This window comes from Orcinus orca, chromosome 12 (genome assembly GCF_937001465.1).
Source record: "Orcinus orca chromosome 12, mOrcOrc1.1, whole genome shotgun sequence".
Classification (NCBI taxonomy): Eukaryota; Metazoa; Chordata; class Mammalia; order Artiodactyla; family Delphinidae; genus Orcinus; species Orcinus orca.
Genome location: NC_064570.1, coordinates 17,786,359 through 17,814,025, shown reverse-complemented (window position 1 = coordinate 17,814,025; position 27,667 = coordinate 17,786,359). Strand labels below are relative to the sequence as shown.

Here is a 27,667-nt window from a genome sequence, read left to right as displayed (position 1 = left end):
TTAGGCAACCTTTTTAATTGCAATAACACATAGTTTTTGCATATATATGAAATAATATATTAAAATAGGTCAAAAGATAGAAAAAAAATCTCTGCAACTCCTATCATTTGGCCATCCGGTTCCCTTACCTCACATCGCAATGTTAGTTTCTCATGTATTCTTCCAGAGATATTTTCTGCATTTACAAACAAATTAATAAAGTACGCTATTTTAAAATTTTATACAAGTGATAGTATGCTGTAAATATTTATAGTTTGCTTGCTTTAGGATCCAAATAAAGACTGTGATTGATCGATTTTGTCTTTTTTTGCCCTCAGACTTCCTATAAATTGGATGGTTTACTGAGGCATGATCATATTTAGTTTCATTTTTAGCAGGACTATTTCATAGATGATGCTGATGTTCTTCTACCAGGTTGAATATTAGTGTCTGTTTGTGATATTAGCAGCCAGTGATGTTCAAGGCCTAGATCTATTAGTGCGTAGTTGTTGCAAAATAGGGAAGTTCTAATTTTATAATTCCTTCTCTATTATGTGGGACACTTCAGTAAAGAGAAACTTCTTGTCTACTCTTTTGGTTATATAGTAAGACAGTTCAGATAGGAAAGGCAGGATAAATGCTTGATTCTTTCTTTTTATTTCAGTATTTACTCTAAAGGGATTGTTCTCTAGTAATCTTAATGATGGGTAATTTGTTCTTGTTTTCTGTTTCACTATGTACTCAGAGATTTAAACGTATTTCATATGCTTCAGTACACTGAAGTTATTATCCTTATTGATTTTCAAATTGTCCCATCTTTGGTCAGTGAATCTCTTCCAGTTGTTTCCCGAGTCCTCTGGTGATAATACTCTTAGATAGCTTCCTTGCCATCTGTTATAACAAAGTATACCTATTAATCTTGTATATTTCTGTCCCAAATTTATAATATCTTTTTCCATGAAACTGGCTTCTTTCAGTGTGAAATGGTATCTAGTGACCCTAATTTGGGTACCAGGAGTGTTCACAATTTCCAATTCAGTGAATAGATCTAGGAACTGTGTAAGTGGTTTTGTTTGCTTGTTTTTGAGAAATATATCATGTGTTCATATCGATGCTTTCAGTTACTCAAGCAGACTACCTTGAGCAACTGTAGCAATACTTGGAATACTTTGTAAATGTCTGTGTATTATCTTTTAAGCTTGACTAAAAGAATTTCCTTTGCTTTCATAGCTGTATACTTTTTGTATTTAAAGCTTTTTAGTTAGTAAGTATTCTGTGGTTCACCAATCAAGATCTTGAAATTATTTTAAAAGAATATTTTTAATAAAGAGTTCTTGTCATTTCTCTGGAAGATTTGGCCTGTAGAGCTGTTTCCTATGTCAAAATGAAAGCACATTTGAAAAACTGACTTTTTTTTGTTTTGCTTTTGTCATTTAAATAGTTATCTTGGCTTTAGCCACTATGGAGTCACAGGGAATTTACCATCTCACCTTAAATACACTGGAAAAATACATGAAAGAACAGTTTTTAGAAATTAGCAAGTAGTGTAAAACCGGGATTCCTTAGAGAGGGGAAACAAGGTGAGCCCTTCAATTGCCTTAGCTTATGACCTGGAGAGATCTTCCAGGTCTCAGCCCATGAAGGGGGAAGGGGGGAACCTAATTTAATAAGCCCAACAGTCTCCCTGAGTTGAGGAGGCAGAGTTGGGAAATTGGGGAAGATATCCATAGCTTATAAGACAAGGTAACAGAGAGTAGAGAACTGCCTAGAGATAGTTTTAAAAGTTCGCAAGGAGCCCTTCACCCTGCGTCTTCAGCTGAATACTGATTACTGCATGGGTGTGAGGCTTGGAAAAGATCCACTGGAAAGGAGTAGGTAGAACAATTCTCATAGCACACAGAGGACTGAGAGTAGTTCACATTCCCAGCAGAATGGAGAAAGCTTGTAGTAGACAGGGCATCAGGAAGAGTGCTCAGAAAGGTACTGCCTCAGTAGTGGGGCCAAACTAGCCCTGCATTACAGGCTGGCTTAGCTAGCCTAACAGAGCTTAAAAGCAAGCCTTAAAAAGTCTAAGCTGTTTCCAAGCAGTATTTTTAACTGCATCCCAGAAAAAAGGCTCAAAAATCTTTAAAAGAGTATAACAACCCATCATAAATTTCACAATGATTAGCATCCAGATAAAAATCTATGAGGCATGCAAAGAAGCAGGAAATATAATGCAAAAGGAGAATAGGAGAAGAGAAATATAATGCAAAAGGAGAATAAAATACAGTCAATAGAAACAGGCTCAGAAATGATACTGATGGTATAATTAGTAGACAAGGATACTAAAACAAATATTGAACAGACTCCATATGCTCTAAAAGGTAAATGAAAGCATGAAAATGTTGAGGAATGACATGCAAGACTTCAAAAACACAAGTGTAATTTCTAGAGATGAAAAATGTCTAAGATGAAAAATTTTCTCTGGATGGGTTTACCAGAAGATTTGATATTGCAGAAGAAAAGCTTGATTAACTTGAAGACACATAGCACACATAGCACACATAGAAATTACTCAATATGAAAGATGAGCAAAGAATGAGCAGAACATCAGTGAACTGTGGTACAACTTCAAGAAGACTAATATATGTGTAGTAGGAGTCTCAGAAGGGAGCATGTGGACAGAAAACATATTTGAAGAACTAATGACCCAAAGTTTCCCAAATTTGATGAAGACTTTAAACCCTATAAACTTCTAGAATATACAGATATCTTAGAAGTTCAATGAACTCCAAGCAGAAGAAACATGAAGAAAACTACACAAAAGCATGTCATATTTCAGTTGCTTAAAAGTAGAACCTGGGCTTCCCTGGTAGCGCAGTGGTTGAGAGTCCGCCTGCCGATGCATGGGACACGGGTTCGTGCCCCGGTCCGGGAGGATCCCACATGCCGTGGAGCGTCTGGGCCCGTGAGCCATGGCCGCTGAACCTGCGCATCCGGAGCCTGTGCTCCGCAATGGGAGAAGCCACAACAGTGAGAGGCCCGCCTACCGCAAAAAAAAAAAAAAAAAAAAAAAGTCTGCATATAAGTGGACTTGCATGATTCAAACCCGTGTTGTTCAAGAGTCAACTACACAGTATACATATACTTACACTATACTTACATAGTATATACATTACTGTAGCATAAAGTTTACTATACTATATATACATTATTGACATTTATGTTTACATATATATATATATATATATATATACTTGGGTAGCACATATGTAGTATTACAAGTAATGGTATTAGACTATTAGGAAAAAAGAAATCTTTTATCAAGTTCTATTTGTACTTTAAACATTGCAGAAATAATGGAAAAAGTTGTGCATGTTTGTTGTATTTAAAAGTTCACATTTGGCTATTTCTTTTTGTAGGGTATTTTCTGTTACTTGTTTCTCTCTGTTATCCAAAATATTATGAGCTATTGGTCCCTGTAATTAGCTAGTATTTATTTTTGGAATGCTTAATAATTTAATATCTTAAAAATAAAAGGTACTCTTAAACAAAGATGTATATTGTTTTCTTTAGCAAAGTAGAAATATTAGTTCTCTTTATATAATATATATACTTATGTATATGTTACACATTTTTATATATGATAAGATTAGAATGTTTTTATTTATAAGTTCCAGATAACACTGTAAACCTCTCTTGTACTTCTTTTATCACTTTAAAAAAATATATTTAAGTAGCTTTGTGTATAGCTTCTTAACATTACTTATATTTTACAGAAATAATTTCATCTATTAAGGCGACTAAGAAGTTGCTTATTTTAACTTTTTTTAAACAAATAAATATATTTATTTATTCATTTATGGCTGCTTTGGGTCTTCATTGCTGTGTGCGGGCTTTCTCTAGTTGCAATGAGCAGGGGCTATTCTTTGTTGCAGTGCGCAGGCTTCTCATTGCAGTGGCTTCTCTTGTTGCGGAGCACAGGCTCTAGGTGTGCAGGCTTCAGTAGTTGTGGCATGCAGGCTCAGTAGTTGTAGCTCACAGGCTCTAGAGTGCAGGCTCGGTAGTTGTGGTGCATGGGCTTAGTTGGTTCACAGCATGTGGGATCTTCCTGGACCAGGGATTGAACTCATGTCCCCTGCATTGGCAGGTGGATTCTTAACCACTGCACCATGGACTTCTGGGAAGTCCAAGAAATTGCTTATTCTAAGATTGAGTTTATGGAATGTCATGTGTATGTTTTGGAATAAGTTTATTACTATTTTAAGATTTTATTTAGAATTTTGTTAGAGATACTTTGACCCTAAAACATTGTATTAAATATTGGCATTTAAAAATACAACTGAGGGACTTCCCTGGTGGCACGGTGGTTAAGAATCCGCCTGCCAATGCAGGGGACATGGGTTAGAGCCCTGGTCTGGGAAGATCCCACATGCTGCGGAGCAACTAAGCCCGTGTGCCACAACTACTGAGCCTGAGCTCTAGAGCCTGTGAGCCACAATTATTAAGCCCCACATGCCACGGCTACTGAAGCCCGTGTGCCTATAGCCCATGCTCCACAACAAAGAGAAGCCATCGCAATGAGAAGCCCATGCACCTCAACAAAGAGTAGCCCCCTGTTGCCGCAACTAGAGAGAAAGCCCGTGTGCAGCAACAAAGACCCAACACAGCCAAAAATAAAAATAAATAAATAAATTTATAAGATAAATAAATAAATAAAAATACAGTTGATTGTCTTTGTCTATCATCATTTAAATTTTAAAATGTGATCCATAAACATTAAATTATTTTATTTAACTTAAATGTATAAGCATATGAGGAACCCAAATAAATGGACATTGAATGATGATACTAAATGATGACTTTGTATGTAAGTAAAACTCTTAACTTCCAGTTACATGGTTTTTGGGCTGCACTTGGCAGTTCAAGACATTCTAGTAGGATAGCTTTTAGATTCTGTTGACCATTAAGAACAAGAAGTGTATCAACTTGAATAAAAAAGAAGTAATTTAAAGAGAACGTAGGAGAGTGACTTTTTAAATTTTTTACAGACAAAATTTAAATAATATCAGAACAAAAAATTGAAGGGTAACAAACTTTGGTCATATAAAAATAGTTTTCATGAACATTGGGGTGCACGTATCTTTTCGAATTAATGTTTTTGTTTTTTTTGGATATATACCCAGGAGTGGAATTGCTGGATCATATGGTAACTCTATTTTAGGTTTTTGAGAAACCTCCATACTGTTTTTCACAGTGGCTGCACCAATTTACATTCCCAACGACAGTGTATGAAGGTTCCCTTTTCTCCACATCCTCGCCAACATTTGTTATTTGTGTTCTTTTGATGATAGCCATTCTGACAGGTGTGAGGTGATATCTCATTGTAGTTTTGATTTGCGTTTCCTTGATGATTAACCATGTTGAGCATCTTTTCATGTGCCTGTTGGCCATCTCCATTTCCTCTATGGAAGAATGTCTATTGAGTTCTTCTGCCCATTTTGTAATCAGGTTTTTGTTTCTTTGATGTTGAGTTGTATGAGCTGTTTAAATATGTGGGATATTAATCCCTTACCAGTCATTATCATTTGCAGATATTTTTCTCGCGTTCAGTAGGTTGCCTTTTTATTTTGTCAATGGTTTCCTTTGCTGTAGAAAAACCTTAAGTTGAATTAGGTCCCATTTGTTTATTTTTGCTATTATTTCCTTTACTTTAGGAGACGGATCCAAACAAAATATTGCTGCAGTTTATGTTGAAGAGTATTATGACTGTTTTCCTCAAGGAGTTTTATAGTATCCAGTCTTTCATTTAGATCTTTAATCCATTTTGAATTTAGTTTTGTATATGGTGTTGGAGAATGTTCTAATTTCATTCTTTTATTGGGTTGGCCAAACCATACGTGTAGCTGTCCAGTTTTCCCAGCATCACTTACTGAAGAGACTGTCTTTTCTCCATTGTACATTCTTGCCTCCTTTTTCATAGATTAATCGACCATAAGTGCATGGATTTAATTCTAGGCTCTCTATCCAGTTTCATTGAGCTATGTGTCTGTTTTGTGCCAGTACCATACTGTTTTGATGACTGTAGCTTTGTAGTATAGTCTGAAGTCAGGGAATATGATTCCTCCAGCTCTGTTCTTCTTAAGATCATTTTGGCTATTCAAGGTCTTCTGTGTTTCCATATAAATTTTAAAATTATTTGTTCTAGTTCTACGAAAAATGCCATTGGTATTTTGATAAGGATTGCATTGAATCTGTAGATTGCCTTGGTAGTACGATCATTTTAACAATATTGATTCCTCCAATTCAAGAACACAGTATATCTTTTTATTTGTGTCATCTTCAATTTCTTTCATCAGCATCTTATAGTTTTCATAACACAGATGTTTTGCCTCCTTAGGTAGGTTTATTCCTGGGTATTTTATTCTTTTTGATATAATGGTAAATGGGATTGTTTCCTTAGAAGATATATGCACCCCAATGTTCATAGCAATTGCCAAGATATGGAAGCAACCAAAGTGCCCATCAAGAGATGAATGGATAAAGAAAATATGGTGTATATATACAATGGAATACTACTCAGCCATAAAAAAGAATGGAATTTTGTCATTTGCAGCAACATGGATAGACTTTGAGGGCATTATGCTAAGTGAAATGAGTCAGACAGAGAAAGACAAATACTGTATGGTATCACTTATATGTGGAATCTAAAAGATACAGCAAACTAGTGAATATAACAAATAAGAAGCAGACTCACAGATAATAGAGAACAAACTTCTGGCTACCAGTGGGGAGGTTGGGGAGGGGCAATCTAGGGGTCAGGGAGTGGGAGGCATAAACTGCTGGGTGTAAGATAGGCTGAAGGATGTATTGTATAACGTTGTACAACACAGGGAATATAGCCAATATCTTGTAATAACTGAATGGAAAGTAACCTTTAAAAATTTTATAAAAATTTTAATTTTTTAAAAAAGATAAATTTTAAATAAATTTAAAAGTTTAAAACTTAAAAAATATTTTTCAGATAGTTTTTAAGTGGCTCAGACATATAAAATAAATTTCAGATTTTAAAAGTCACCTTAATAATTACTGTGAGAAATGGGTAACCTGTCTTAAAGCTCAGTCTGAGGTATTTTTAATTGACCTTAATTCCAAATGTACATTTTTGTCTAAAAATTCTAAAATTTTAGTTAATTTCTAAAATTTGTTCTCATCTGTCAATGCAACTAGTTTTTCCAATGGAATATTGATTATAATTGCTTGGTAATTTATGTTTAGTTATTATTTATTGTAAGAATACATTTTGTTTTCCTGAACTTGTCAGTAATACATATATCACTATCATATTATCCTTACACTCACTTAAGGAGTAAATAAAGTAAAAATCATTAAAATAGTGTCAGAACCAAATTAAATCTCATAATGACAGGAGGACTGAGTTATGGGAATTTAAGATTAACATTATTGACGTTAGCTTGGGAAATAAGAAAAAGTTTAAAATGAAAAATTAATTATGAATAACTTGGTGTTTAAATAAAATTTTGTTTTTAAAAATGGAATTCTTTACCCCTCTTCTATAGGCTATCCACTCTGTTGCTTGGCATCATGAAGGAAAACAATTTATTTGCAGTCATTCAGATGGCACTTTGACTATATGGAATGTGAGATCCCCTGCTAAGCCTGTACAGACGATAACTCCACATGGTAAGAATGTATCCGTTTTAAATACCACCTAAATTGTGATGGACAGTAAACTGTTTTGAGTTTGCATTTGGATTTGTTTGTTTGTTTTTGATGATAAGGATGGGTTTTCTTTCATTCTGAATTTTAAATATTTATACATATAGAAATAATTTGTAACAACCAGGTAAATAAAATCTCAAATAACTATATTTGCGGTTGAAATTGCAAATATGAGCTTTGAGAAAATGAAGTTACATAATCTTCTGAGTATTCTTTTCTCCAGTAGTCCAAAAAGTAGATAATTTTGTGAGTGATATAGGACTTACTTTAAACTGTTGTCATCTTAAAGTTATCAATTGCAAGTTGCTAATGTATATATAATATGTACTGAAACACTTGGAACTCTAAGAAGGTAATTTTATACATTAAAGTATTGTTTTCAGAGTCCCCAAAATGACCCCAAGTTTGATTCACTAGGAAGACTCATAGGACTCAGCAAAAGGATGCAAAGCAAAATCAGTACAGGGAAAAGGCACATGGGGTGAAGTCTGGAGGAAGCCAGGTTGAAGCTTCCAACAGTCTTCTCCCAGTGGAGTCACACAGGACATGCTTAATTCCTCTAGCAATGAGTTATTACCACATGTGTGAAACGTTATCTACCAGCGAAGCTCACCTGAGCCCAGAAGTCCATAGTTTGTATTGATGTCAGTCCACAGGTACCCTCTGCTTTAGCATGTACCAAAATTTTAGATGCTCAGAAGGAAAGCAGAGATTGGTCATAAACCATATTGTTTGTATAAGATAATATAGCATAGTGTGCCACCCTTATCAGTCTTGGAATGGTGGAAGCTGTCTTGAAAGCCAAGTTACCAGTTGCCAACCAAGAGAGCTAATCTTACAAGCTGACCTTTCTAGGGATAGCGGTCTCAAGCCTGCTTTGTTAACTTTTTTCTGTACGAGTAATATATACAGAACCTCCATGAAGGTTTTATTAGGGTGCTTATGAACATATTAGGAAGACGTTGTTTGAATTTTGGATGAGGCCTAGGAATTTGTATTTCTTTATTAATCTGCATTCTCCCAATTCTACCCTAAGAGGTTCTTAACCAGCAAATTTAGGGAAATAAAAAGGAACTGTTTTTTAGATTGGTAGCATACTAAAAGAGTACTTTTGTAGTTATTGCTAATGTTTCATTGTTTGCTTTAAAATATGAATGCCCACTTTTTAAAAAAAATTGGTACATTCTGAATTGTTACAATGTAGAAAATAAACAGTCAAATTAAAAACTTATCTTTCTGTAGCAATATGCATTTTTAGACTTATTTGTTTTCTGGTAAAAATAATAATTCTTTTAGCCACATATTGTAATATATTTTACCACGGCTTTTTGGTAGCAGTCATCTTCTGGAAAAGCACTTATTTTAAATTTGCTACAGGTCTATTTATGTGTGCCTCCAGAAGATAGCCCTTTTGATAGTAGGTTCCAGTTTTCCCTAATATATTTTTGTTCTTCCTTCTGTTAGTGCCTAAGTCCCTAATCTTTGTGGTACTCCTGAGTATTCCCATACATTTTAGCATCTCCCAACCCCACTGGAACCTAGGAATCCAGAAAACCAAAACAGTAGATGAGTAGTTTCAAGACCTTTTAATTTCAAATCCAGAAGGAAATAAAAATAATATTGAAGATGGTAGAAATATGTAATATCGGTTTTAAAGTTTTAAGTTTATCTAAATTTTTATCTGTTTTTGTAAGTCTAGTACAAAGAGGTTTTTTTCTTTCAGACCATTTGAGAGTAAGTTTTCAACATATTGCCCAATCATCCCAAAATATTTCAGTATTTGTTTCTTACAGAGACATTCTCCTATATCACCAAGTTTTGCCATTTATCAAAAGGGTCTATATGCAGGATAGATTTAATTGTCATGTTTCTTTAGTCTCATTCAAACTGGAACTGTTCTTGAGCCTTTTCTTGACTTTCCTAACTGATAAATTTTGAACATTACAGGTCAGTTATTTTATAGAATGTGCCTCCATTTGGTTTTGTCTGATGTTTTTTCATGTTTAGATTCATGTTGTAAATTTTCAGCAGGAATATCCCAAAAGGATTGATGTGTTCTTTTTGCAGCCCCAGGTGGAGCTTATGTTTGATTTGTCCTAGTGATGTCTCATACTCTGATCCCTTGATTAAGCTTCTGTCTACTAGGTCTCTCCATTATAACGTTATTTTTTCCTTTTGAAATTAATAAATGTTTTTGATTTTTTCTTGTAATCAATAAGTGTTTTGATTTGGAGGAAATATTTGAGACTCTGTAAACATACCGTTCCTCACCAAATTTTTACCCCCTGGTTTTAGCATCTGTTGTTGTTTCTTGGATGGATCACTTATTGGTTGCCAAATGGTGATTTTCTATTTAATCTTGATACTTTTTTTATACTAAAATCTTAAGACCTTGAGAGCAGACTTTTAGAAGTAGCATAAATAGATTTCTACAGGGTTTGTAATATCTTAGCAAAAAAGGGTAACTAGTTAAAATTACTTTTTTCAAACAAGACAAAGAATATTTGATATAATATGTTTTTTTCAAAATTAGAATCCAAACAAAATGTAAAAGTACATTTTTTTCTGTGGCAGATGTTAGGAAGTTGGATGGCGTTTGTTGGCACAGTATAGCAGCCTAAAAATGTAGATCATCAGAAGTACTGTTTCTTTATAAAATATGAATTATTTTCAGCAACAGTAATGTGGTAGATACCTGCCAAAGTTAAATTTATGCTGATAGTTGAGTTCAGTGGCAAAGCTAAGTGCATTTTTATACATTAAAGCACAAAAATGTGTTTTTCATACAGTAACAAGGTATCACATATTCCATATATACATATACCATATTTGTGGTATGCAGTTTTTGGTATACTAAATATCTGCTTTGATGGATTGAAATTTAGGGCTTTTTTTCATTACTATCTTGTGTTGTGGATTTGATGGATTGAAATTTAGGGCTTTTTTTCATTACTATCTTGTGTTGTGGTATCTTGTTCTTACTTTCTAACAGTTACGGTAAATCTTGGGTTTTTTTCATCTCTAAACCATGTAAGGTAGTGGTTAAGTATATCTTATTCTTAAAAAAAATTAATAAGCTTGATAATTGATTAGAACTGATTGTACTTTTATTTATTCATTCAACAAATATTGGTTCTACTATGTGATAGGTACCATTCTACACCTTAACACAAATAAGCAAAATGTAAGTGAAAGTACCTGGAAACTGACATGCTATATACATATGCAATTATAGTAAATATAAATTTGGATATCTTATTTACTTGGTAGGATAGGACCAAAAGATTTTTCGATTAGTTTTCCCCCAAATGTATTTCATGCTACTAATTTTTCCTATGTTAATGAGTTATTTGGTGAAAAATATGTTATGATCAAAGAAGTTTTAGAAATGCTGAATTAAAGTTGAACATTTTCTTCACTACAAGACTTCTTAATCTTTAACGTACACTATGAATTTCTAAGAGGGAAGGTACGTATACACGTGTATACGTACATATATACGATTGACCCTTGAAAAGCGCAGGGTGTTGAAGTGCTCACTACTGCCTAGTAGAAAATCTGCATATGACCTAAAGTCAACCCTTGGTGTCTGTGGTTCTGCATCTGTAGTAGTCTAGTATTTACTACTGAAAAAAATTTGCACATAAGTGGGCCCGTGCACCTCAAACCCATGTTGTTCCCTTGAACTGTATATTTATTATTTATGTTGGTTTATATATTAATTTATTTTATGTAGCTTTTCCCAAACTTATTTGACTTTAGCATCTTTTGTTCACAGAGCATCTTGTGGTTGTCTAGGGTTCCGTGGACTACACTTTGAGAAATGATGGCCTGGTGCTTGAATTATAATTTAATTATAAGACAGTTCCCCAGATTTGGTAGCTATGTTCAGTTTACCCTCCGATGGCATCATTCATTGCTAAAGCTGTTTGTTAGTGGACTCTTATTCTGAGGGGCATAGCAGTTATCTAGATAATGATGATAAAATGGCCAAGAAAGGAGAATAATTTGAATTCATTTAAGGTAATTTTCTGATATAAAGTTGTATAATTTTATGCATATCAAGATGGTTGATAGTCATATTTTTTCAGAAAGTCTCTATTTGGGTGTCTGAAATTACTCGACAGATGATTTTTGACCAAAACAAACAAAAAGTGATATCTCCCTTTAATTTAGTTTTTATGAATATCAAAGAACATTTCCCTGGCAGTCAGACAATCTGGAATGTAATTCTAGCTCTGCTGTCTGTGAAATACTTTGTAGAGATAATTACTGTTTTCTGGGACTTCGTTTCAGCGTATGTAAAATGAAAGGATTGAGCAAGGTGATTTTTAAGGCATAAAGTTTTATGATTGTGTGGAAATTAAGCAGGATTTGTACCATCTATTGACTCTGCAAAGTCATTTCATCTTGGTGGGCTGTAAGTTCTGTATGTCTGTATGGTAAGCCTAGTGGGTAAGCCCTACTTCCCTCTCTCTCTCTTTTGGCTTGTTTCTCCCCTATGGCAGATAGGCTTTCATTTTTTAGGAGGGAAGAACTTTGGTAGTCCTGACATGGCTCAGGTACTTACCCTGAAGCAGTCATCATGGTTAAGTGATTTGCTGACCCAGGGCCCCAGAGGATCTCCCATGTAACCCTGGGTATGTGCGTGTGATGTGTTGCAGCGTGAGATTTTTCTACTATTGTCAGGTTCACCAAAGTCAGATTATTCTCAGAGGAAATGGAGATGGTAGATAGTCAAAGTCAATAGGTATCCATTATAGGAAATGACATTTTAAGATTTAGTTCGTGGAGCTTATTCATCAGTACAATCAATCCATTTATCAAAGAATAACCCAGGATTAGAGAACTTTTATTCTGTTAAACGTTGCTGAAGGAAAGATAAATTCAAACTTCACATAAGTAAAGCTAACTTAATGTAATATTTTAAGGATGTGACATATTAAAAATTTCTATTAATCTACTTTAAGATTTACCTGAAGCATAATACATTCAATAAATAAAAAATCCATACAGCAGTTCTTTAATGTAGTCCATTACAGAGTTTTCCCTAGTTTTTATATTTGAGTGTTATAAGATAGCAAAGAGCAGAGCAAGGTTATTTTAGTCAGAAGGTGCAAAGACATAATCAAAAGCAGAGTATTCTTGGAAAACTGTTAATAGTTTAATATGACCAATGTTTAAAATTCCTTTGGGCAAGTAGCAGGAAACTAAGACAGAACTGCATACAGAGGCAAAAATATACCTTGTAGTATGCTAAAGAGTTTGGACTTCATGATGGAGACCTAGGAAATGATTTTATAGTGAGAAACATAAAATTTATATTTGGAAATACTGCTTTGATGGTATTGCATCAGATGAGCTGGGAGCAGAAGAGGGAGGTCAATTAGGAAGCTATTGTTAACAGTAAATAATGAAGATGTCAATTGTGACTGCTAATGAGAAGAAATGGACATACATAATGAAATTCTGGAATTAGAATCAATAGGACTCTGTTGATTGTGGCTGGGTAATTTTGGGGGATGGGAAGCAGGGCATAATAAGAGACAAGAAGAAATCACATGTGACATGGAGGTATATGTGATTTATTAAGTCGAGTTTTATATTTAACCAGATCTTTTCAATGATTTATCAAAGTAGTTCACAGGTAGTTGAAAGAGTAAGCACACATTTTTCTACGGAGGTGGCGTAGCAGTTAAGAAGTGAAATGACGATGGTGAAATCCAGTGATGCTCTAAATGTCGTTTAGCTATATGTGCTTTATAAAATCTTAGCTAGTGCCTTATTACTTGATTTGATTTAGAAAATGGTTAGTCTAGGATTACAGATGAATAAACCTTTCAGGAATATAAGCAATAATCAGTGGCATAATTTTAAAAACCTGAGTTGAAAAAAGATCAGAGTATGCAAATCAAAAGGACTCACTAATTTCCAAGCAAGATTAATGAAAAATCACTATAAAAACTGTAACATTTTTAATTTATAGAGATAATGAAACTACTCTCTTAGCATCCTTGTATGCATCCTTGCATCCATGCATTTTGTCCAAACTTTTGTAAAAAAAGTTTATTTATAAAGAAGTAAAAATCAGACCGGCTTTAAACTTTAAGTTTAAATGCTGGACACAGTAGAGCAATACCAAGAGACTATTGAGCAAGACAAACCTTAAGAATTTTGTACCTGGTCAGGTTTCATGTATCTGGTCTTCTTCAGAGCAAACATTTAAATTCCTGACTGGAAATGTCGTATATCTCTGAACAGATTGAAATAGAGGTTGAAATTCTTACTTTGTTCCTTGTACAGCATGAGGGACTAGCTTTCAGATTTCAGCCTCCTTTTTTCCATACCTTTCTGATTACCCCAATTCTCTCTCCCACCTCAGGAAACCAGTCTTCTCCCCTGGCAGTCCTTTCCTGTCCCTTGATCTGGTGTTCTACTTAACTCTATCACTAGTCACTTGTTGGTTCTTGTAAGTTAGGATGCCAGAGGTTCAAGAGTCCATTGCATCATCATTTTCTGCATAAAGAGGTGAAGAGATGTTTCCCTAGGATCTTAAGGCAGGATTAGATGTTCTAATAGCAGTTGAATGGTGTGTATTTATAAAAATTTAATGTAATAAAAGTGCCATTTCATATCAGTGGGGAAAGCTCTGATGGATCAGTAATAAGGCTGGCAGGTGCATACCTGTATCACAACTCATCACATTGTACACTTTAAATACTTGCACTGTATTGTCTGGCAATTATAGCTCAATAGAACTACACAAATAGTGCTGAAATTATTAAAGAAAAAATACCTTCCCTATATCAAAATATACTTCAGAAAATAAATGTAGTAAATGAAACTATAAAGCAATTACAAGAAAAAGCAAAAAAAAAAAAAAATTGTAATGATATTTGTGTGGGGAAGAACTTCCTAACCATGAAACCAAAGAGGCGGTGACAAAAAAGAATGATAGTTTTTTTTCATACACATACACATATGATGATACGGGATCGTAGCGTACCAGCCTCTTCTCCCTAAACGTTCCCCGACATTAGCAGCCCAGTCCCCTTTCTTGCCCCACCAGGTAAGCTATGTCAAAAATCTTACAGGTGTTCTTCCAAAATATATGCATTTCTAAAATCGTATGTATTTACACACACATATACAAACATATGAGATTTTTTGGTCATTGTTTTACAAAAATAGAACTATATTAGTCTTTTTTGCATCTCACTTTTCTTAATCCACTGTACTTGAGGAAAATCTCTCCATGTCATCTGGCACAGCCCTAATTCCTTCATTTCAATGGTAGTGTATCAGCCAATTGTTTGTCTCACAGTTTTTCACACTTTATTCAGCCATGCCAAATTGATGGGCGTTAACTTTATTTTCAGTTTCTGATCACTACAGATTGTGCTGCCTTTACCTTTCTGTACGTATTCGATAGGAATTTGTCCTTTTGTTTCTGTGGAATAAATGCTTATGAGTAGAATTGCTACTCCTTGAAATTTACTAGTTTTACATATTTCTATTTTTCATAAATGTTCTCAAACTGCTTTTCAAAAAGACTGTATCCTTCGCATTTTTACTAGCCATGTATAAGTACCTCTCTTCCATTGTTCCTGCCAGCAGTGGTACTATAGCTCATTTTACTTTCCTTTTTTGTTAACTTCCTGTTGGCCCAGAGTCTTAGAGTTGGCCAGAGATGAATGACTGGGGCCTTTTCCTTTCCTAGGTCTTTCCTGGGCATGCACACTGCCTTGCACATGTCTACAGCCTTTTAGATTCCTAGAGTACGTCCAGTTCTTCAGGATTTTTAAAAAATTCCTGCCCAGGATCTTATTTGCCTCAACTAAAACCACAGCCTTAGGCAGCTGTGTTATTGCCAGCAGATTGCTATTATTTCTGTGATGCTCTGGAGGTAGGGCTTTTTGTCTCCCTGAGCTGATGTCTGTTCTGTCAAATGAAATTGCCACAAGCCTTGGGAGTAGAGTTTTTCAGGGAGCTGCAGATTGGGACAAAGTACTCATTGCCCTCTAGGGAATCTGGTTTTAATGGAACTGCAGATAAACTTCAGTCCTCTCTGTTGGCTGATGATGCTGTTGCCTTTTCATGGTACTGGGCCACTGAGCTGGGGAACAAGGGGAATAGGAATAGCCCTTGTCAAAGCATCCCAGTCCCCCTTGTCTTACCAAGGTTTGGTCATTTCCAGTGAGTACATTATGTTAACGCTCATTTTGTGGCTTCAGTTAATTTGCAGAGTTTATAGTAAGTGAGCGAGTTCAAGGAGGTCACACTTTGTCATTCTGGAAGTCAGTCTCCTTTTTTAGTTTTGTTAGCTGTTCATAGGAATTGAGTCCACCATGTGAACTTTAAGGTCATTTTGTCCAAATTTAAGAAAAGCTGTTGGAATTCTAATTACATTAAATTTGTAAGTTAATTTTGGAAGAATTGCCATTTTAGGATTTTAAGTTTTCTTAAATAGAAACATGATTAAGACTGATAGACTTATTTAATCAATCACAAGTGACACTAGGGATAGTATTTGCAATATATGGATACAATGTTAATGACCTTTGAATATTAAGTTTATTTTTAAATATAAAGAAGATAACATACAAGCACGGGTAAAAGATATAAGTTATTTTTAAAAGAAGAAATACAGATGATCATAAAGCCTAAGAATTTTCCATTAGGGATTAAATCAATACAAATTAAAATGAGATACCCTTTCCGCTTACCAAATCAGAAAAAAAAAGAGCACTGTTCAGGAAGCGTGTGGCAAAATACCCTCCTACACTTTCTTCTTCCTTTCTGGAATACAGTTCTACCTAAGTATCTCTTTTCTAGAAATTAATCCTAAAGAAAAATTATTAATTTATTCACTGATTAAATAGTTACTGAGTGTCCACTCTGTGCCAAACAATGTTTGTCACCATGGATGTATCAACAGAAAACACACTTAAAAACCTTTGCTTTCATGGAATTTACGGTCTTGTTGGTGAGGCAAACAACAAACAAAAGAAAATACAAACTGCATTAGAATGAGCTAGTTACTATGGGGGATAAAGCTGGGAAAGAGGATAAGAAGTGTTGGGATAGCGGTGTGTGTTTGGGATCTTCACAAATAGTATAATAATGGTGAGACTGATTAATCCCTAAGAAATGGGAATAATATGTTTTATTTTCTTTAATTTTTCTGAGTTGTTAATACAATGAACATGTAAAAATAGATAATAGAAATCAACCTTTTTAAAAATAATCAAAATTCTTTGACAGTATGAGTTTCTGACACATTTTATAGAGGTTGGTTTATTTTATCAATCTTCTGGACATTGCAATGGATGGCTTTTACTTTAAGAGAGTAAATGTAAATGAGTAAGAGAGTAAATGTAAATGTAAATTTATGCTAATGAATTTATTAGCATAGGGATTTAATTTTGCAGCCTGTCACTTTGGGTGAAAATATGACTTAGATTTATTTTTCTCAAATAAGCTGTTTTAAAACTTGAATTCATTGAGCAAATTGAGACCCTATTTTGCTTATCTTCAATTAAGAACATTGGAAAGACTGAATTTCTCTTACTAGAATTTTATCACATAAATGTTGTTGACAAGTTATTTTATTTACTTTTTAGCACTGAATTTCAAACAGTAAATTGATCATTTAAAATATCTTATTTTGTATTAAATACTTCTTTCAAGACCACTTTAAAATGTTTCATGGTGAATTTCATTATATTTCATTTTATAAACTGTCAATGTATAAGAATTTAGAGTAACTTAGAATTTTAGAATTTAATGCAGGAAAATATATTTTAGGAAAACAGTTAAAGGATGGGAAGAAGCCAGAACCATGCAAGCCTATCCTCAAGGTGGAATTCAAAACGACTAGACCTGGGTAAGATTTTACTTCACTGACAGTATTCATTGTATATAATTACTGAAGTAGCACTGACGGCTCTCTTATCATTTATTTTTGAAAGCCTACTTTAGAATGGTCTAACCCAGTCATAAATTTTATGCTTTCTTTATTTAGCAAGATAACTAAAATGGATAATTTTAAGATAAAATATTTCATTGTGTTCTCTCTGTCTTTAGTAATTTCACAATATATCTTGGAAAGTTTGAATTATTTTTCTTGTCCAACTTTATATGTTCTATTAGCTTAGTCTTCAGTAGCAGTAGTGTTTATTCACTAGTGAAAATTGTGGAATAAGCAATGAAGAAAAAAGATTTAAAATTTAACCTGTTTATACAATATATGTTCATTATGAAAGTTATAAGTATTCTTCAAAAATTAAATCTTATTTTAAGAATATTTGGCAATTCCAATAATAAATACAGCTTAATATCAAAAGAAGATCATCAGTAGTATTTGAAGAGACTGATTTACACTGTGAATTAGGTATAAGATTTATATGGTTTTTATGATTTATATATCTTACATATGTTTTTGTATATACCAAATGTTATATTTAAAAATATAATAAAGGAAAAATTTTTTTAAGGTTTCTTTGAAAATTCCACATCTCTTTAACCTCTAAAGGAGCCCTTTTATTTATGTTCTAGTTTCCTAGGAAAGGTGTATGGTTTTATTTACTAGAGCTATGTTGTAAGAGAGTGAATTTATGTAGTGTATATAGTGCAGTGGTTCTCAGATTATGGTCCCTGGGCCAGCAGCCTTAGATGAGAACTTGTTAGAAATGCAAGTTCTCAGAACTCACCCCAGACCCACTGAATCAGAAACTCTGTCTGTGGGTGAAGCCCAGCAATCTGTTTTTACTAGACCTGCAGGAGATTCTGATGCACACTAAAGCTTAGAACCACTGGCACATTTTTTTATATACCAGCTTATAACCACTGGTTATTATAACTGGCTTACTTCCCTTTTCAATCCGTTCTTTTCTCAATCTAATTCAACTCAGCCTTTTTCTCATTCGAAGAAAAGATAGTAGGCTGAAGAATCTTAAGATTGCTGTTATTTTTCCTTGATCCCCTTTAGCCTTCCTCTGGGACCCAGAAGATATATTGTGTTCAGACAAAAGACTGAACTCCAAGAGGAATAGCATCTGTTTAATTGACCGTGGCATCCCTCACTGTGTGACCTTTGGCACAGAGTTATTTGACTTCTTTGTGCTTTAGTTTCCTCACTAATGACATAGATGTGATAATAGGTCAAAAGGTTGTTGTAATGAATTAAGTGAGATAATCATGTATTCAAAACATTTCACACAGTGCCTGGTACATAATGAACTTTCTATAAACGGTTGCCCTTATTTTTATTGGGAAACCTCCAACCACCAATTGCCTTTTATTTGCTGTAGTTGTTCTATGGCAAATGTATGTGAATAAGAAAGCATAGCAGCGAAACGGTGTGGGGTGGGGAACCAGAAGAAAAAACCCTATGTTTATAATACAACATAAAATGAACTGTCTAAACATTTAAACTGACAGTGCTAACTGTCTTCTGAATTATCTAATCATTTTAACAACTGTTGGTTGGCAACAAAGGCAGAAGTACAGGGAAGATTTTTTTTTTCCCTCTCTGTGTTCTACCTATTCCCGTTTTCACTCCTATATAGTGGTAATATTTATAAGTTCCTGGTTTCTTCAGGATGGCAGTGATGTTTTTCCTTTCCTAGGATCAGAAATGAAAGAAGTCTGGCTCTTTTGTATGCATTTGTAGGCACTGTTAAATAGATCCATAGGCTAACCCTCTGGTAACAGTCTTCTCCAGCTTCCTAATTTCTTTTTTCACCTGGGATAAGATTTTCAGTGAATTAAATGAGCTTTTTTCTCCTCACTACATGACTCGTTTCCTTGAGATATCACCCCAGAATTCTAGCACATAGCCAACATTGGGAGCTACTGGAACACCCCTCCCATCGAGAGCAGAATCACCCACTAAGCAAGCTAGGCAGCTCTCAACCTTTCCTGTTCCTAGCAAGTGTCTGGGGCAGGTGCCGGCAGAATGTGTTCTATCAGTTCATGTTGGCAAATTACCAGATTTTATTAGAAGGGCCATCCTTCCCTGCTCAGAATCTTCCACATTTTCTTCTCTTTACCTAGAAATAATTCATGGCCGAAGGATTCCCTCTCACCCATTATAGTTCAGCATAGATGTCACTACTTTTAAGGATGTCTTGGCCACGTGGACTAGATTGTGTCCCCTAGTAATATACTCTCAAAGCATGCTGTATTTTTCCTTTCTAAAACTTATACTTGTCATTAATAATGAAATTATTTGTTTAATGCATGCCTTTTCCATTAAATATTCAGACTGATGAAAGCGTGAGACATAGCTCTCTCACTTCTAATTGTCCTAGCAGAGTGTTATTGAACGTAAGGAAGAAGAAAATAGGCTGGTGTATAGAAAAGCACAGCCATGAAGACTTAGCTGTTTTCTGTTAATGATAAACTAGCTGTTACTGTTAATGTTAAAGGTAAACTGACAAAAAAATGGAATCAAGATGTTGTGTAACTTTTATTTTCTAATAAAGTATATATTACACCAGGGGAGACAAGATTTTTCCCTTACATAGGGAACAGTGACAACTTAGTTAATATTACATTTTAATAGCACTTTTATTAAAGATATGCAGGTATTCTTTATATGGCCAGTTCTTAATAAAGAGTCAAAAATTAAATGTTAAGTCAATTCTGTTGAAGCTGTTTTTCGTAAAATCTAACGTGACTCAGGTGTGAAGTCCTGCAGCCGTTGATGCTGGAGCAAAGTGATTAGAGCCTGAGCTCTTGAGCCGCACCACCTGGGTCTGAAATCGGCCTCAGCTGTCCACTCAGGTGCTACCTTCGGCAAATCAACTAAGCTTTCTGTGCTTACTCCTCCTCTGTAAGGTGGGAATGAGAGTAGTATCTACCTCAGAGTTGTTATGAAGATTCAACGATTTATATAAAGCACCAGGTTGAAGGGAAGCCTCTCTGTTAGGGAACCTAAAAGTGAATATGGTCACGGCTAAATATGGCAGTTTAGTTACGTTTGGAGAAGCACAGCTAAGAGGTTAATTTACTCCCTTTCTTTATAACACATGCTATGACAAGCCTTTTGTGTACAGGACCAGAGAGTAAATATTTTAGGCTTTACAAGCCATATGGGTCTCTTGCAGTTATTCAGCTCTGCACCTATAGCCCCAAAGCAGCTGTAGACAGCTCTTAAATGAATGAATGCAGCTGTGTTACAATAAAACTTTATTTACGGACTTGGAAATTTGAATTTCATATAATTTTCAGGTATCATTATTTTGGGTGATTTTTTTAACTATTTAAAAACGTAAAATCCATTCTTACTTTGCAGGCCATACAAGAACAGGCAGTGGACCATAGTTTGATGACCCTTGATAGGCACACACATACATATGCATGATGTAGTTAAGTTAATCTTTAAGGAAAAGTTGGGCTTTTGTGTTTGTTTTCCACTGACATTACCCCACTCCCACCCCTGGTGCCAGAATTTGTTTTCAAGTAGTTGAGTAGATGTGGTGATTTCTTTAATTTTATATGTGGGCTAAAAGCTGTAGGTAGATTACCTATGTCATATTAAAAAACAGATTACAGTAAAAACTCAGGGTACATTCATGATATTCATGAAAATAACTAAAGATCTATTTCAATAATCCTCACAAACTTGCTACCCTTGAGTTTCCCCCACTGCTACCAGTGTTGTGTTTCTGATGAGAGAATCCTAACTCTCAGAAGCCCCCAAACTCCCCTGTGCACAGTTATTTCTCCAGAACACGGGCTCACTTTCTCTGATTTTTATCTTTCTCGACTGTAGATTGTTCTTAAATAACTATATCTGTTAACACTTGTGCTGCCAAAGTGCTTTACGCATATTTATTTAATTTTAGCAACAACCGCATGAGGCAGGTATTATCTCACAGATGAGGAAACTGAAGAAGAAAGGTTGAGTAACTTGCCCAAAGTCATACAGCTCATAAGCAGAAGAGCCCAGATTTAATCAAGTCTGTACTCTTACCTGTACTCTACTACTGCCTGCTCTCTGTTCACATTAACCACCAATCCCCAAGATTACACTCATACCTGCAGATCTCCCAGCAACAATTGCTCTGCTAAACTATTGCTGAAACTGCAGATGAAGAAACTCACCTTCAGTTCATTTACAGATGTGTCACTCAATGAGAATAATGTTTTGGGATCACAGGTTTGGTAATAGTCTTTACATCAATAAGTATGTTTGTATATTCTCATTCATGGAGCCTCTGCTTTTCTCTGAACTCTTGCCACCAAAGTGTTGTTCAGCAGATGTTCCATCTGCTAATCCATCTCTCTCATCCATCTCAATTCTTGCTAAGCCATAGCAGCAAGAAGAGAAACCACATTCAGAATCACAAGTTGTTTCCTTTTGTCTTAGCAATTCTAATATTCTTAGTTGAGACAAAAATAGCATCTTATATCTTGAACTCAAGACCCTTACTTAGATGGCTTGGCTTTCAAGCACCAAGAAGAAAAGAATTAGTAGATAAAGTGAACGTCCATTATTTGCCAGGTACTCTGCTCTGCAATTGGAATGCATTATCTTTCATAATTCTCATAACAGCACTATGACTTGGGTCTCCTTTTAGGATTATAGATAATGAATCATGGAGAGCTTAAGTAACTTGCCTCATGAAGTAACAGAGCTGGAATTTGAGCCCAGGTTAACTCCAGAGCTGGAGCTCTTAATCAGTGTACTAGGCAGTATCACAAATAGCCTGGGTTAGGATGGGATTATCCTAATGATTCACAAGTCACTCAGTTCACCAAGAACTGTATTCTCTTTTATATTTGCTAGTTTATCAGGCCATCTTTTTAAAGTTAATATTAAATCATACTCAATACAAGTACTCACACTAATGTGAGATGAGAGATCTGGATAACTTAATGCAAGTAACCCTAGCTACTCAGGACTAGAGAGTTGCACAGATTGCTTCCAGGCTGCATATTTAATTCTAATTTGATGATTCCCACGTTTGATTTTATGGTATCCCTTTGTGGTCATGGCACTTGGTCTTATACTCACTGTTTAGGAAAAATCCACAAGCAGAGTTACATTTAATTGTACCTAATGAGAAAAGACCTCTTTGAGTCCATGGACTCTTAAAATTTCACATGCATCATCAGATAACCTTCCCTGTTTTCATGTTACTTTTACCATGTTGGTCAGCACGTTTCAACCTCAAATTGGCTAATTCTCATTGTATCACTATCTTCAGAGACATTCTTATGACACACCACAGATTTATCTGTATTATATTCATTCTCTCAAAAGGTGAACATTTTCTCCCAGTCTTACTCTTCAAACCTTGTACCTAACTGGGATAAATTATTGTTCACTTTCTTGATTTTAAGATAACATTTGACGTGCAGTGCCTTAACGAACACTATTATTGTATAATCCTGTGTAGCTAGAAAAGTGAGACTACTAGATTGATAGCTGTCTTCTGACATCAGAATACTTCATTTAGTAGCTATATAAGTATATGCTCAAGATTGGGTTTTCTGTCCGTGGCTTCTATCAATTTAAAGTACTAAGATTCCTCTATTTTTAAGCTTCTCTTATATTAGGTGTTTTTTTTTAATTTTTGTTTTTATTTTTTTATAAGCAGGTTCTTATTAGTTATCAATTTTATACATATTAGTGTATATATATATTGATAATTCATTACTGCCAAAATATAATTGATATCACATATTTAATTAAGTCTACTGATAAACAAATCCATTTTTGTTTCATTAGCAAGTTTTACTTGTTAACTTTGTTTGAAAGTAAACATGTATCAAGCCATTGAAATATATTTAACCAGTAGTGGTTACTAGAATGGAGGTGATGTTTCCTGAGTGTAAGACAAAGAAGCACATATAGAATGGTTCCCTGACAGCTCAGAACCCTTTAGCACCAAGGCTCCCAGCACTGGTATTTTATCCTGAAAGACACTAAAATAAAGATGTGGAAAGGAAGACTAGTAGACTCTGAACAGGGGGAGAAAAAAGGAAACCCAGGATATCACATTCTTGAAGTGTTTTTAGGAGAGAGTAAGTAAGCATTGTATACTTCTGTAGAAAGATGGATTTGAATGATAACAGAAGAAAAATTAGGAGATATATATTGTAGGAAGGATTAATTTGTAAGGGTACTTTACTAGCATCATTTCAAACATGAGCCAGGATATAGGGACATTAAATTTAAGAAAGAAAAAGAAATGGGTGGATTCACAATAGAAAATACTCATTTAGAACATGTATTTAGTGAATTCACCAGTGTATATAAGTAGCAGTTATATGTCATCAAGAAGAGTAAGATGCAGATTTTAATTTTTACCTTAAATTAGGGAAGACCTCCATATGAGTAATGGCAGAAAAGAAAGAGCCTTTGGAATAGGAGACACTGAAAATGAAACAATTTTTTAATTATTTTTTACATTATTATTTTTTTAACATCTTTATTGGAGTATAATTGCTTTACAGTGGTGTGTTAGTTTCTGCTTTATAACAAAGTGAATCAGCTATACATATACATATATCCCCATATCTCTTCCCTCTTGCATCTCCCTCCCTCCCACCCTCCCTATCCCACCCCTCTAGGTGGACACAAAGCACCGAGCTGATCTCCCTGTGCGATGCAGCTGCTTCCCACTAGCCATCTATTTTAAATTTGGTAGTGTATATATGTTCATGCCACTCTCTCACTTTGTCCTAGCTTCCCCTTCCCCTTCCCCGTGTCCTCAAGTCCATTCTCTATGTCTGCGTCTTTATTCCTGTCCTGCCCCTAGGTTCTTCAGAACCATTTTTCTTTTTTTCTTAGATTCCATATATATGTGTTAGCATACGGTATTTGTTTTTCTCTTTCTGACTTACTTCACTCTGTATGACAGACTCTCGGTCCATCCACCTCACCACAAATAATTCAATTTCGTTTCTTTTTATGGCCAAGTAATATTACATTGTATATATGTGCCACATCTTCTTTATCCATTCATCTGTCGATGGACACTTAGGTTGCTTCCATGTCCTGGCTATTGTAAATAGAGCTGCAGTGAACCTTGTGGTACATGACTGAAAATGAAATAATTTTAGAAGAAAGTTTTAGAGTGGATTTCTCATGTTGAACCCAAAGTGTACACATAGAGAAGATAACTTTCTTAAATATTGAAAGTATTGTCATATGATTATATGATCCATTCTTCTGGAAAAGTTTTTTGGCCACAGAACCAATGATCTTAGGATTAAGATTAGGTTTTAGGTCCTGAAATGGAACATTGAAGTAGATGACAAGAATAAAAAGTGTGGTAGAGGGGAGTGTGCAGGCTAAAGGATGCAGTGAAGCCAGGGAAATTAAATGATGGAAAACAAGAATTCTTGGCCCGTGCTGCAGTGACCAGCACGTATTAAGCGCTCAGTAAAATGCTTGTCAAATGGATGAATCATAATAATATCGTGACTTGATTTGTATAGTTTTTCTTGAGTGGCCTAAGAAGCAGAAAAAATTTCAGCATAAGCTACATTTTAACAGTACTTTAATACAAAGTGTAATGACCAATACGGAAATGACATTAAAAATTGGCAAACTATTTTCATGGTATTTCATATGAAAAATGCACCTTTTAAAAAGTTTGATTGGTCGTAAATACTGTTGTAATTCCACTATTCTAAAATAATGTTTTTCATTTGTTCATTTTCCCTAAGTCTTTTTTCAAATACATATACATTTTCACTTAATTATATTCTTAGAGCATATTCAGTTTGGTATTTTTTTTTCTACTTAGTATGTCTAAAGTATTATAGTTTTTATCAATTTTTTAAATTATTTTCAAGGGCTGTGTAGTTCACTCAGTCATACCTCCCTTTTCTGAACATTTAGCTTTAATATTATAATCAGGTTTATAATATAATTAATACAGTAGTGAGTGTATTTCTCTTGACATTACAGAGAATTCAACAGAAGATTTTTACTATTTTACGATTACAGTAAATTTCCAGTGGTGAAATTTTGAAGATAAAATATTTTTATAAATCTTGACAAATTGCCACATTGCTTTTTGAAAGTATACTTTAAAGAACTGAGTATAAAATTAATAGTTTCATCCATCTCATCAGTGTGGGATGACTTTTTTTGTTTTATTAATTCACTACCTTAAAAATCAGCATTTATGCTTTAGATTTATCTTAAATTCTCTAACCATAATTTGAACTCCTAAATGACTGCTGTTAATGGAAAGGCAGCCTGCTGTCATAATTGGGGTTGAAGTTAAATTTGTTTGTATCTGCAGGCAAAGCAGCAGTGATTCATAGAAACTTTCTAATTTAATTTTTTGTAAGCAGTTGTCCAGCTAAGGTTTTATGTTTTGACGGGGACCAGAAATTATTTATATGCTTTTCTATAGTTTTGAATATGTATTATTTATTTAAATGTACAGCTTTATTTCAAACCTAATTGTTTTCAAAATTGTTGCTTATTTGTTATGGCTATTCAGATATCCCCTTCTTATACTGCCTCTAGTTGATTCATTCTACTTTACCTACTACTGAAGCTCATTCTGAGCTTTCCTTCAGTTTCTTCTTTTAGAGCCATGCCTCCTCCATCTCTAACTTGGTTCTCTGGTGCATCCTTAAAGCTTTATGGATTGTTCAAGCTAATGTAAGGGTATATTTTCCATCATTATACATCCTAATCTACATTTTGTCCCATCCCTAAAATGCTTACACTTGAGATCTATACATAGACTAAATATCTTAGTGATAGTTCACTGATTATTCTAGTACTTTTACTTAGATGTTTATTATATATATTGATATCAGCTTATATAAATTAGATTATATTTTTCTAGAGGACGAGAATCAAATCCATGTAAGGCTTTTTCTGCAATAAATGACTTTTAAATGTTCTTTTATAAACAAGCTTTGAAATCATACTTGTAACACTGTGAACCCTCATATATGGTCCATTTAATCAAAAATTAATTCCATATGGCAAAGATTACATTAAAAAGTTTAGATTTCTTTTTGAGAAAAAAGAAAGTCTAATTGTTACATAGTTAAATTCTCCTATGTGTATTGATTCTAGAAAGAACCAGAGTAATACACTAATATGAATTGCTGCTATATCCTTATAAATCTTATGCATCCTAACCAATCCGTATATAAAAACTGTAACAGATTGAAATACCAAAGCATAAGTTTTGTGGAATTTGTATGGTTAGGATAAGTCTTCTAAGCTCTGTATCTTTATCTCATTAATTTACCATGTTGATGCTTACTGTTTGTTTTGCTTTCTAGTTTAACTTCACACTACACTTGATGCTCTGTCCTGCAAAGCACAGGTAGAGAAAAGTTATGTTGCCATAGACATGGCAACTTCATCATACTAGCTTTTGTTATGATCATCAGCCGTTTGGTCTACAAGAGAGTACTGTAATTCTTCTAAAGTTATTAAGGTTCATGAAATATTCAGTTCATAGGAGCACTTAAGCAAATTTCTGCATCCAAGTTAGGGAAGGTGTTCTGAGATCTTTTTTCCCTTTCATAATTAATCATTATGGTCCATTTATGACCAATTAATTCCATATGGTAAAGACTGCCTTAAAAAGTTTAGATTCATGAATTCTTCTTCTGCCCTTATCTCCAAATCTGTGGCTTGTAAGCCAGTCATTTAAGTGAGGATTTCACATGTTAGAGGACCGATGCTAAATAACTCTTAAAAATTCTTAAATAATTAAGGAAGACATTAAAATTTGTCTAGTATGAAGAGAAATCATAGGACTTTGATAAATATCACTATACTGAATGGTCAAAAGTTGATAACTTGGAAAAGAATGCTACTTTATTTCTTTGCGTTGTACAAATAGAATCCCCTTTAACAAACTCAAGCCCACTATTAATACCTTTATTAATTATAATACCTTTATTAATTATAATACCCTTTTATATAATTATATAATCTCTTAATAATTACAATAACCAA

The 27,667-nt window shown here is 34.3% G+C and overlaps 1 protein-coding gene across 12 annotated transcripts in view; it reads left to right on the top strand.

The window, feature by feature from the left end:
- STXBP5 (syntaxin binding protein 5) overlaps window positions 1-27,667 on the top strand; it is a 166,670-nt gene that overhangs the window by 55,366 nt on the left and 83,637 nt on the right. For all 12 annotated transcript variants that reach the window (XR_004476731.2, XM_004263736.4, XM_033405409.2 and 9 more), the window contains 2 exons: window positions 7,542-7,665; window positions 17,512-17,590. Coding sequence is in view for 11 of the 12 variants with exons in the window: in XM_004263736.4 (XP_004263784.1) it covers window positions 7,542-7,665; window positions 17,512-17,590 (203 nt within the window). In the remaining variant the exon portion in view is untranslated. The remainder of the gene's footprint in view (window positions 1-7,541; window positions 7,666-17,511; window positions 17,591-27,667) is intronic.